Here is a 13,184-nt window from a genome sequence, read left to right as displayed (position 1 = left end):
GGCAGCCTCTGTAATGCAAGGGTTAAATATTTGTTTACATCTAGGGGACAGAATAAGCAGTTTTACTTACCCAATCCTCCACTCCCTTGGCAAATGACACTCCCCTATGCTCTGGCAGTGGACTAGTCCTTGATATCCTTAGATCCAGTGCAGGGCTATGGTCTCTGCGTCAGTCTTGAGGAAATCAGAGGCATCTGACTGCCAGAGCATAAGGAAGAAGCGGCTACAGGGACTAGTCTTGCAGTATGCTGAGGAACCTGTGGGAGTGGAGGATCAGGGAAGTAAAACTGCTATATCAGGCAAAGCATAGATTTGCTGTTTCTACAGAGCTTACAGTTGAGCTTCAAGCATTTTTTTTAGAGCTCATAAAATAAAATCTTGCACAGAGAACCATATTAAGTTCAAGCACACAACCATTTTCTGCACATGAATGGTTTTCTGCCTTGAACACATGTTCTATGCTTATGGGGCCAGTTCTCTTAAAAGTAAGATTTTAGTTATAGCTGGAGCCTGGTGGGCTGAGTCAGTACCTGGCTTCTCTTTTATCTCAGATATTCCTATAGAGAGATCTACATGCAATATTTCCTGACTCTCTTTCCTTTTACCTGGGAACCCAGGCTAGAGATACAGAGTCTCAGTCTCTCCTTCGCTCAACTGCCCTTGAGCAAAGGAGAGACGCAGTGGCAGCCATTCCAGAACACTGGAGGACACCTTGGATGCTGGTTGAGCCTGCTGCCTGACTGCGGAGCACACTGACCAGAGTACTCCTTCGCCAGTGAGCAGAAGGATATCCTCCTGCAGACACAGAGTGGTGAGAGGTCACTGGCCAACCCTGCACTTTCCTAAAGGAGGGACAGTGTTATCTGTAAAGAATACAGTGGCAGTGCCTGGTTTAGTTCTTAAAGGGACACTACCTTGAGCGCTCCACTACAACAGTTGGGCCCTAACAAGCTGGTCAGCAGAAGTAATAGGATAGTATACTGCTAACTGTTGACTGTTATCCCTGCTGTATTGCACAGAGCAGCCCCATTTCTCCTCTTCTGGGGTCCTCACTAGTGCTGTCCACTTCTCCTCTACTGCATGTGCCACTTTAGCAATCTGCATACAATGGCTCCTCTTGCTCTCAGTGAAGCCTGTGAATGCATGCGCTGGATCAAGAGTCGTGTCAGGTAAGTGTTTAGGAAGGGGGAACGGGAGAACAGCAAGTGGTAAAACATTTTTTCCTTAATGGAGGAATGCATTATAGTATAACTAAAGGTTATAAATAGGTTTGGATAGTAGAGTGGAGAGGGATTAGAACACCTCTCAGCTTTTTATTGCTGTCTATGCCCCATTAGGAAGATTCACACTCTCTATTTTTCCAGTTTACTGTTGTCAGTGATAGTGATAGTAAAAGTAAAAGAAAATCCCACATTTTGGATTGTCACTAAATCTTCTAATATGGACACTAGTTCGGTGAGTCTGGTGACACCCCAGGATTTCCTCTCACTTATTGTTTTGGCTATGGGACAAGATGTGAAGGGAAATCTCCTCAATTGGACAAAGATGGCAAAAAAAAAGCAAAATGACAGTGGTTATAACCCTCCCTTACACTATCCAAAACAAAAACAAAAAAAGTTTTGCCTTAAGTTTTAGTTTAGGATAAAAAATGTTTAACTTTAGAACCACTTTTAAGATGTGAAATAATTCCAGGTCTACTGGCAGGATCAACAATTAATAACACCATATTAAAGCAGGGACTTAGAAAAACAACTGTATTGATACTAGTGACAGATTGTATCATATACAGTGCCTTGAAAAAGTATTAATACCCCTTGAAATTTTCCACATTTTGTCATGTCACAACCAAAAATGTAAATGTATTTTATTGGGATTTTATGTGATAGACCAATACAAAGTGGTACATAATTGTGAAGTGGGAGGAAAATGATTAATGGCTTTCAAAATGTTTTACAAATAAATATCTGAAAAGTGTGGCATGCATTTGTATTCGGCCCCCTTTTACTCTGATACCCCTAACTAAAAACTAATGGAACCAATTGCCTTCAGAAGTCACCTAATTAGTAAAAGAATCCACCTGTGTGCAATTGAATCTCAGTATACATTCAGCTGTTCTGTGAAGCCCTCAGAGGTTTGTTAGATAACCTACAGCATCATGAAGGCCAGGGAACACACCAGACAGGTTGGGGATAAAGTTGTAGAGAAGTTTAAAGCAGGGTTAAATTATAAAAAAAATATCCCAAGCTTTGAACATCTCACGGAACACTGTTCAATCCATCATCCAAAAATGGAAAGAGTATGGCACAACTGCAAACCTACCAAGACATGGCAGTCCACATAAACTGACAGGCCGGCAAGGAGAGTATTAATCAAAGAAGTAGCCAAGAGGCCCATGGTAACTCGGGTGGAGCTCCAGAGATCCACAGCTCAGGTGGGAGAATCTGTCCACAGGACAAGAATTAGTCCACAAATCTGTCCTTGGAAGAATGGTAAGAAGAAAGCCATTGTAGATAGAAAGCCACAAGAAGTCCCATCTGCAGTTTGTGAGAAGCCATGTGGGGAACACAGCAAACATGCGGAAGAAGGTGCTCTGGTCAGATGAGACCAAAATGGAACTTTTTGGGCAAAAAGAAAAATACTATGTGTGGTGGAAAACTAACAATACACATCACCCATCCCCACCGTGCACCATGGTGGTAGCAGGATCATTTTGTGGGGATGCTTTTCTTCAGAAAGGATAGGGAAGCTGGTCAGAGTTGATGGGAAGATGGATGAAGCCAAATACAGGGCAATCTTAGAAGAAAACCTGTTGGAGGCAGGGGTTCACCTTCCAGCAGGACAACGACCCTAAACATACAGCCAGAACTACAATGGAATGGTTTGGATCAAACCATATTCATGTGTTAGAATGGCCCAGTCAAAGTCCAGATCTAAATTTAATTGAGAATCTGTGGCAAGACTTGAAAATTGCTGTTCACAAACGCTCTCCATCCAATCCAATCCGACAGAGCTTGAGCTATTTTGCAAAGAAGAATGGTTAAAAATTTTATTCTTTAGATGTGCAAAGCTGGTAGAGACATACCCAAAAAGACTTGTAGCTGTAATTGCAGCAAAAGGTGGTTCTACAAAGTATTGACTCAGCGTGGCTGAATACAAATGCACGCCATACTTTTCAGATATTTATTTGTAAAAAATGTTGAAAACCATTTATCATTTTCATTCCACTTCACAATTATGTACCACTTTGTGTTGGTCTATCACATAAAATCCCAATAAAATACAGTTTTTGGTGTTAACGTGACAAAATGTGGAAAATTCCAAGGGGCCTGAACACTTTTTCAAGGCACTGTATGACATTTTTTATTATGCCCATATTTACACTTTAATTTGCAAACATAAGCTAGCCTGCGGATCAGTGGTTATCAACTTATGACCTATAGGGGGCCTCAACTGCAGCCCCTGACACAACCAAAGGACCGCACATATTGTTCAATATATGTAATGCTTGAGAGGACTGTCAGAGACTGCAGACCTAATGGAAGAGCTAATGATCAGACTGTGGACATGCTACATTTTTGGCTGTAGAAGACAGTACAAAATTCAAAACATGTTACATAAGGCCAGTAGAGATTCTTGCTTTCATCCTAATCAATGTTCCCACTACAGGCTGCTGATCATCATACACTAAAGGGCCGCAGGTTGGGCATCAGATTTTTAAATGAATGTCTTACTGTGGATGATGAGAGGTGAACATCTCTCTTTTATTGAATTGAATCTACTGTATAAAAGGCCTTATCCAGATGTCACAACTGATCCTAAAAATAAAAGCTTAAAGTAGAACTAAAGGCAAAACTTTTTTGTTCATTTTGGATAGAGTAAGAGTGGGTTATAACCCCTGTCAGTTTTTTTTTTGCCATCTTTATCCCATTGGGGAGATTTACCTTCAACAGGAAGGTAGGGGAAATCCCTGCAATTTAAGGGAATCCTTTTGGGACCCCCAGGCCACCAGAACCATGGTCCCCATTGGAAGATTTCCCCTTTTCTACTTATCTGGGGACAACCTAAAAATTGGGATTTTTCTTTCACTTACACTTTCAATGCTAATGGTAAACAGGACAAATAGAGAGGGTGTATCTCCCTAATGGGGGGGGGGGGAACAGACAGCAATAAATTCTGACATGTGTTCTAATCTCTCTCCACTTCAATCCAGTCAAGCTGCCCATAGGTTTGGTATACAACCATATGAAGTACTTACCCACCAGACAGTCTGGTTAAATCATGTACATCTGCGGAATGTGGTATATTCCTATATAACTGCAAATAAGATAGGAAAATATATCTGTGATATGTAAATTTCTATTTACTTAAAATTGAATTAACAACAATATTTGAACATTATGATGAGGTAAAATGAAACGACCTGATAAAGATGATCTTAAAACCATTGCAGCACTGACATAGAATATTGAAATGTACTGGATTAGGGAAATATTGAAAGTCTCTTAAGAGACATATTGACATATTCAAATGCTGCACTTGGTAATGCATGGCCGGCTCTGCTCAGAATGAGGAGTACAATATAGGGCACATCTGATGATAAAACAAGACTAGGTAGCTCATTAAGGACCATTAGAAGGAAAAGATGAGATGGTTGAATTGTTTGATGTTTTCTGCATACATATTCAAATATAGGTCTCTAGCACATGAAGGGCCTCTACAAAGCTCAAGAGGGAATAAAAGCACATTTCACTACAGATCACATTATTCCAAGAAATGAGGCTGTTTTTAATCTCAGGAATAATTTTATGAAATATGACTAGTTCTGAGGAAAAGTCAAGGTTGAAAACAAGCAGCAAGGAGAATCAGAAATTGACATTACAATGTTTTAACAAAGTGTAGAATATTCATAATACCCCATTCTAGACAGATTGAAGAACAAATCTCAATTGTATCAGCTTGAGAACACGTGTGCTTTTTTAATTTTTTTTTTTATTTAAAAGACAACTTTACGTTTAGTGAAGTTGTCCTTTAAAGCTTACCCCGCAGTTAGTTTCTATTATAAACATTTTTTTTTCATAAATTTGGGCCAACATTTATACTGCTACATATCTTTGGTAAAAATAACTCAAATTAGTGGATATTATTTAGTCTGTTTGAGCCCTGGTTCTCATTGATGCGATTTGGCATGGGATTTGACATGTGAAATCACATGCCAAATCGGTGGAAATTGACGGCAATGGCAGCGTCTGAATCATGCGGCGTCGCACCGTTTCCTAAAAGTAGTTTCTTTACTACTTTTGGCGATTTTGGGGTGCGATTTCTTTTGCCATCTGTGCAGAAACCCACACAGATGTCTCTGAAATCGCCCCCGAAGTCGGGACTGACATGCAGGAATGAAATTGTGGGAGTTCAGCTGAACTCCCACAATTGCATTTCCGCAGTCAGTGTGAACCAGGCCTGAAAGTTACAGGGTCTACAAGCTATGGTGCCAATCACTGAAAATTGATCACATATGATGTACTGACAGCCTATCCCATTTCTTGAGGTCCTGAAATGTCAGGACAGTACAAATACCCCCCCCCCATGACCCCTTTTTGAAAAGTAGACAGTCCAAGGTAATTAGTAGGAGGCATGGCGAGTTTTTTGAAGTTGTAATTTTTTCCCACAATTCTTGGGAAAATGAAGAAATTATTATTATTTTATTTTTTTACACAAAATTGTCATAATAACAAGTTATTTCTCACACACAGCATATGCATACTTCCAATTACACCCCAAAATACATTCTGCTACTCCTCCTGAGTATGGCGATACCACATGTTCGAGACTTTTCCACAGCGTGGCCACATACAGAGGCTCAACATGCAGGGAGCACTGTCAGCCATTCTAGGAGCATAAATTACACATCTAACTTCCTAACGACCTATCACACTTTTGAAGCACCAGGACAGTGTAATTACCCACAAAATGACCCCATTTTGGAAAGCAAACACCCCAACGTATAATCTATGAGGCATTGTGCGTCTTCTGAATATGTAATTTTTTTCCACAAGTTTTTTGGAAAATGTGGAAAGAAAACAAAAATATATTTTATTTTACACAAAATTGTCAATTCATAAGATATTTCTAACACATAGCACATACATAGCAAAAATTACACCCCAAAATACATTCTGCTACTCGTCCTGAGTATGGCAATACCACATGTGTGAGACTTTTACACAGCATGGCCACATACAGAGGCCCAACATGCCGGGAGCACCATCAGGCGTTCTAGAAGCATAAATTACATATCTAATTTCATTTCTACCTATCACACTTTTGAAGGTCCTGGAGCACCAGGACAATGGAATTACCCACAAAATTACCCCATTTTGGAAAGCAAACACCCCAATGTATATTCTATGAGACATGGGCTGCAGATAGGTACTCAGGTACTCTGATGGACTGCAGATAGGTACTCGGGTACTCTGATGGGTTGGAGACAGGTACTCTGGTAATCTGATGGACTGCAGATAGGTACTCGGTACACTAATGGGCTGGAGACAGGTACTCGGGTACCCTAATGGGCTGGAGACAGGTACTTGGGTACTCTGATGTGCTGCAGATAGGTACTCGGGTTCTCTGGGCTGAAGTCAGGTACTCGGGTACTCCGGTGTTCTGCAGATAGGTACTTGTGTACTCTGGGGTGGAGATAGATATTTGGGTACTCTGATGAGCTGGAGACAGGTACCCAGGTACTTTGATGGGATGCAGATAGGTACTCGGGTAATCTGGGCTGGAGACAGGTACTCAGGTACTTTGGGCTGGGGACGGGTACTCGGGTACTTTGATGGTCTGCAGATAGGTACTCAGGTATTCTAGGCTAGGAACAAGTACTCGGGTACTCTGATGGGCTGGTGACAGGTATTCTGGTACTCTGAGGGGCTGGTGACAGGTAAAAAAACTGACGGGGGGGGTTCCATAATGAAACATACATATTTGTAGCATAGATATTTGGTTTATCTGAAGGAGATTGTGTAGAGATTGCACAGCCATGTGTGACCAGTTTACATTTTTTCACACTTTTGCTTATGCAGTTTGTGTGCCTACACTCTTTCACTACTATCTGGAAGAGTATGCTGTAAGCTATTTCCTTGTGTTATCAGTGTAATTAAGGTCAATGTAATTCTTTTCTCTTGTTACAGCTGGTAACTACTGCTACCTGCATCAGTGTTCTCTTTTAGGAGGTATAGCAGTGGCGGCCGTTCATTAGGGGCGCCCGGGCACCACCCCCTCTCTCCAGCCCCCTCTCTCCAGGCCACCCCCCCATAGCATAAATCTATCCACGGCTGCCGCAGCCACCCCCTATTCATGCATCCGGCCCCTTTTCAGGTCACCGGGCGCATGAATTACAGCGGCCAGGGTTTTTTTTTAAGCACCTGATTAGAGCCAGAGGCTCTAATAGGCTTCAAAATAGGGTGGGCTCGGGTCACAGAGAATGCAACCAGAGGCCACCCAGGTGTGTTACAACAGAAAATGAGTATTTGCTGTTGAAACACTGATCCTCAATCCGGCCAATCAGAAGCGGGTGTGAGACCCATTTTCTGATTGGCTGAAAAAAGAAGACTCCCGATTGGCCCACCAAGGAGGAGGGAGGAAACGGAAGCCGCCACCGTGATGACCCGTGGAGAGCAGAAGAACGGGAGGCTGCCGCTGAGCAGGTGATGGGGTAAGTGCTACCGACCAATGGGGGGGGTGGGGGGTGGCATACTGTTTGCCGCCCCCCCCAAAAAAACTTTCCAACAGCTGCCAGTGAGGTATAGGATGGCTATTTTACCCTGAGAAAGCCTATTGTACTCACCACAAATAGAGAAAAGCCTTTAAAGCTGTTTTTTATGTTAGATACATTTACAGTAAGTTTGAACCATAAAAAAACTTACGTTTTTCTGTTCTGAGTCTGTTATCCCATTGAGTCTATCAAGTTCTTTCCTGAACAGATGGGTTACTGCATTATAGACAAGTTCGTACTGTTCCTGTGATCAACAACATTGGCAATAAATGAGTTCATTTTTTCATCCCATAATTGTACAGTGATTATACTGTATACTCAGTGACAAAACAAGCATTACAATTACAGCAATGATTTATAGGCAGGTGCCTAAATGTCAATTTTCTTTAGTATCTAAAGGGTTAATGTTTTTTGTTTCATGGAGTTAATGGATTTGTGCTTCCTCTTGCATGTGTCACTTCCTGTCTTTTGGAGAGTGATAAATACAGGAGGAGGTTGGGCCTTTTGGAAGTTGGAGGCGTGACCAAACACGTGAAGATTTAATCAGTGTTCTAACAGTGGAGTACCCCTTAGCGGGACCCTGTCACGAGTCCAAGGACTGGACTTTCTCTACATTACCTTTACCAGCTGCAAAACAGAATGACCCGGCCTGAAACTACAAAGTGCGAGGCCTTGTAAAATGTGTAGTGGCACCCCCTCCAAGCCTACAGGCTGAAGATGACAGGGTGTGAAATGTGTAAGAGCTGGTGGAGAGAGACAGCACTCTACATCATCTCTCTTAAAATGCCTCTGTAATAAGTGCTGAGACAAGTGTTACTGGTGGGTTAAAAGACATTATCCTTCTTTATATGCGGCCCGGTGTGGTAATTTGACCTCTGGCCATGAGGGGGCACGGAACCTGCTTGCTAGCGTGCTTACAGACTGACACAACTCTATGATTCCACAAGTGACTGGAGTATGTTCTGTTTTTAAGAAATCTGCTCATAGTGAAACATGGGGGTTACCATTGACAACATTTGAAAATACTACTTGCCTGGCTGTGTTTGATAACATTTTTACAAATTTAAACACACTTGCAAATTGGTAAAATTAAAGTGAAGTCAGAACCCTTGATCTAAATTTTTGTTCCAGGTCAAGTTGGATTGGATCGGCATGACAACCAGGCAGCAAGAGGAGAAATCAGCAAATGACAGCCTACTTATTTCTATCAATATATTGTAGGTTTCCTTTATGTTTCCCATTCTTACTTGGTCCTTTGTTTCAGTTTATGGGATTGGAGCAGTCTATAGACCAAGCACATCAACTGATATGTTCACAGTGATAAGTAACATTCAAGAGACTGGTGTGAGGATTGCTGCTGGAAAAGACTGTATGCATATGGAAATGTTATTTGGCTGGTTCCGACCTCTTCCTGGTCATTCTGATGCTGTCAGTAGCTGGGTATGGAGAAGAGTGAGGCCAAGATGGCCGCCACTCGTCTTTATGCCCTTGGAGCAGCGGAGCAACATCACTTCCAGTTCCCGTGCCAAAGTAAATATATATATATATATATATATATATATATATATATATATATATATATATTTTTTTTTTTTTTTTAAAGCAAAAGTAAAAAACATGTTTTTTTGTCTTTTCCTTTTAAAGATAAATGAGAGATTTGGGGTCTTTTTGACCCCATGTTTCTATTACAAGGGATGCTTACATTCCTTGTAATAGGAAAACAAGTGATAAACATACAAAATAAAGAGACAGTGTAAAAATAAAAAGTAAAATAAATAAGAAAAATAAAAATTTAAAAGCACCCCATCCCTCCGTGTTCACGCGCAGAAGTGAATGCATAGGTATGTTGCACAAGCATATGTAACCAAACCACACGATCGTTAGAGCGAGAGCAATAATTCTAGCACAAGACCTCCTCTGTAACTCTTAAGCCTCATACACACAATCAGATTTTCCGCCAACAAAACCGTGGACTTTTGTCCGAAGGGCATTGACCCAAACTTGTCTTGCATACACACGGCCACACAATTGTTGGCCAGCAATTACAAACGTAGTGACGTACTACATTGTTTTTCAGCTCTTTAGCGCCACCCTTTGGTCTCCTTCTGCTAATTTTGTGTTAGTAGAAGTCTGGTGAGTGTTGATTCGCACTTTTCATTTTGCACTTTTCATTTCGCACTTTTCAGTTCGTATCTGAACGGCCGTTCGTCAACCAGCCATGTTGTGGAATCAGAGGAGATAACGTGTTATTTATTATTGGCCTTGGAGTTATTGCTTTGACATTATTTTTTGGGTTGAATAATGATTTGATTTTGTATATTTTCTATATTTTTGGATGCATAGAATGCACTTTTTGGTTAAGTTCTATTGGCAGATAGCATTTCTAATTTTATTTGTTTTCTTTTTTTAATGCACCATAAAAAATTGTGGAGAATAATACTTGGCTATGTGTTTTACTTCAAATGACAGTTTGGGAGTAGGCAGTTACATTTAAAAAATACAATGTAAAATTAACAAGGGACACCAACATAGTTGTATCTTTGATCTTAAAAACTACGGATAATGCTGTTGTGGTAACTTGCCCAAATAAAAAAAAAAAAAAGCATAATAATAATAGGCCTGGTCTTCAAGTGGATAAAGAAACTTGAAATGACATCTGTAGCAAGAAGTTCCAGCATTTTCCCGATGCCAAGTCTAAAAACAGAGCTGCACATATAAAGTATAGAGGATAAAGATAATTAAAATCTTGCTTCTCTTGAAGAATATAAAACACTCTGATAAGTAGCTGTCTGACAGCATGCATCTTAGATTTATTGCATTCCAAGGGTGCAAATCCACTTTAATAATCTGGTATGATTTGGGTGTGAGCCACAGAATGAGACGTACATATACATCTCATATATTACTCAAAAGTACAAAGTATGGATATGAAGCTGCTGCAAGGTTGTTGTGGTGTCAGTCACACTTCTTTATGTAACAAAAGTAGTAAACAATTTTTTTTTATAAGAAGCATACCTTGGTTTGAACAAGTGAAGACCTCTGAGTTCGCATTTCTTGTATAATTGAATAAACACTAAAATTAACTGGAATAATCTATTACAGAGAAGAAAGCAAAATTGTTGTCATTCAGATATTCTTCTCAGCCCTCTTATGCACTTCATTATCATACGCAACGAAAGTTTGGCAGGATTTACATTTTTTTAATTCATCGTAGGAACACATATACATACATTTAGTACATAATTATTACGTTGTTAAGAAAAACATAATAATAAATATAAGATATGTTGCTGAAGCTCAAAGTGCCCAAAGTTTCATATTTCCTTGGACTACCCTGCATCCCATTGGAAAGTCGCTACCCAGAAAGTGGACCTTCATAGGATGTAGATTAATAAATTGGGTTTGGTCACGTGGACTTGGCGGAGAAAATAAAATGATGAAAAGCAAGTCTGCCCTTAAAGGATAACTAAAGGCAAAACTTTTTTTTTTCTAGCGGGGATAACGCTGGACCAAGAGTCGTGTCAGGTACGTGTTTAGGAAAAGGGGCGGGGGGCACTGAGCAAGTGGTAAAACGTTTTTTACCTTAATGTTATGAATGCATTAAAGTATAACTAAAGGAAAACATTTTTATTTTTTTTAAGTTTTGGATAGAGTGGAGAAAGATTAGAACACCTATTGGGTTTTTATTACTGTCTGTGTCCCTATTAGGGAGAATCACATTTTGTCCTGTTTACCATTGTCATTGAAAGTTAAAGTAAAAGAAAATGCCATTGCCAATGCCAATTGCCATCAGAATACTAGTAGAGGGGAAATCTTCCAATGGGGACACAAGTTCTGGTGACCTTGGTGAATCCCTCACTTTGGAGGGATTTCCACTCACTTCCTGTTTTGGCTATAGAACATGAAGTGACAGGAAATCTCCGAAATGGGACACAGATAACAAAAAAAAAAAAACTGACAGGGGTTACAACCCACACTGTTACTCTATGCAAAATGAGAAAATAAGTTTAACCTTTAGTTACACTATAAAATATATCCATTGTTGGCTATAGATGTGTTGCATATTTGAATGCAAACCATTACTCCATCAATCAGATATAGTTCCTCCACACACTGGTTCTTTGAAGCATTTTATCAGTACTGGATAATCCACAAGCAACCTAGGCAGGGAGCCTAGGACCTAAAGGATATCCAGGGGCCCAGCTCCAACCGTCAAGCTTCTGCAATAAGCCAGGAGAATAAAGCAATTGGTGAAATTTATGCACCTGCCTGTCACTTCACAAAGGCAGGATGTCAGTATAAACAATGCAGATGGGGTGGCACCTTTCTGCCTTAATCTATCTATAGATATTTTTGGTCTTCTTAAATGCAGTTTAATACTTTTGATTAAACGTTCAAAAAAAAAAAAATGTCCTTTATTTTTTGTTTATCAGCACAAAATGTCTGCATGGTCATCAGCAAAATGATATAGCCTTGATCAGCACCATTTTCAAAGGCCTAATGACATAAGCAGATGGATGTTTTGGAAACTGGTTGCTCAGGGAACATTTGGTATTGTCAAACAGATTTTCTACCACAAAACTGTGACTGTCACATGGATCATTTGAGACTATAACAACCACTGCAACCTTTCCAGATGTTACTGTTCCGTTGCACGGCCACACATCACATATGGGACAAGATATGCAGCAGCTGTCACACACAATCATCCAGGTTATGACCTCCTAGTTTATTCAGAAGCATTTTATTTATGTCTACAAATACACATGACAGCAATCTTACCTCATCTTTCAGTAATCTCCAGATATAATCAATTGCACAGATAACGCCCGTTCGCCCACAGCCAGCACTAAAATAAAGCAAAATGGTACATACTGTAGATTCCACATTTAAATATGTATTAGTATTTAGATAGTTATACATAATTTTTTCTGTGTTTTGCAATTTTTTATTGTGGTATAACATGTAGTAATAGCAAAGTAACACTAGGTGGTACTATTGGTCTAGGGAACATGTTCACTGTACAAAGTTGCCATGAACACTATATCTACATTTCTTTTAAAATGGTAATGCTCCCTCATTTGTATATAATGCAAATTAGTAAGCAGCAGATACATATTACTACTAAAACTATAATCCTGCAGGTAGGTTAAAATATCCCTTTTTTCGAAAAGTTATTCTGAAAACTATATATATATGGTTAAAATACGTAAGTATGTTAACCAGTATAATATAGCAACACAATATAAAGCTATTAGGGGTGCTAAATTGTTTAAATGTTGCTACCATTGCCTCTGGCAGTGTTTTAGTTTGTTCTTACTCTTGTCAATGTCACTTTTGTTAGACAGCTTAGTCTGCATGTAAATGTAGCGATAAATATATTTAACCAACCTCTTGCCTCTATACCCCTTAT

General features: G+C 39.8%; 1 protein-coding gene across 1 annotated transcript in view; it reads right to left on the bottom strand.

The window, feature by feature from the left end:
- Positions 1-13,184, bottom strand: part of PTPN22 (protein tyrosine phosphatase non-receptor type 22) — a 186,326-nt gene that overhangs the window by 37,902 nt on the left and 135,240 nt on the right. The window contains exons 9-12 of the mRNA XM_073615709.1: positions 12,554-12,620; positions 10,787-10,864; positions 7,923-8,015; positions 4,256-4,314 (exon numbers count right to left, since the gene is read on the bottom strand). Coding sequence (XP_073471810.1) covers positions 4,256-4,314; positions 7,923-8,015; positions 10,787-10,864; positions 12,554-12,620 — 297 coding nt within the window. The remainder of the gene's footprint in view (positions 1-4,255; positions 4,315-7,922; positions 8,016-10,786; positions 10,865-12,553; positions 12,621-13,184) is intronic.

Source organism: Aquarana catesbeiana, linkage group LG02, assembly GCF_042186555.1.
Source record: "Aquarana catesbeiana isolate 2022-GZ linkage group LG02, ASM4218655v1, whole genome shotgun sequence".
Classification (NCBI taxonomy): Eukaryota; Metazoa; Chordata; class Amphibia; order Anura; family Ranidae; genus Aquarana; species Aquarana catesbeiana.
This window is presented reverse-complemented; position numbering and strand designations above follow the sequence as displayed.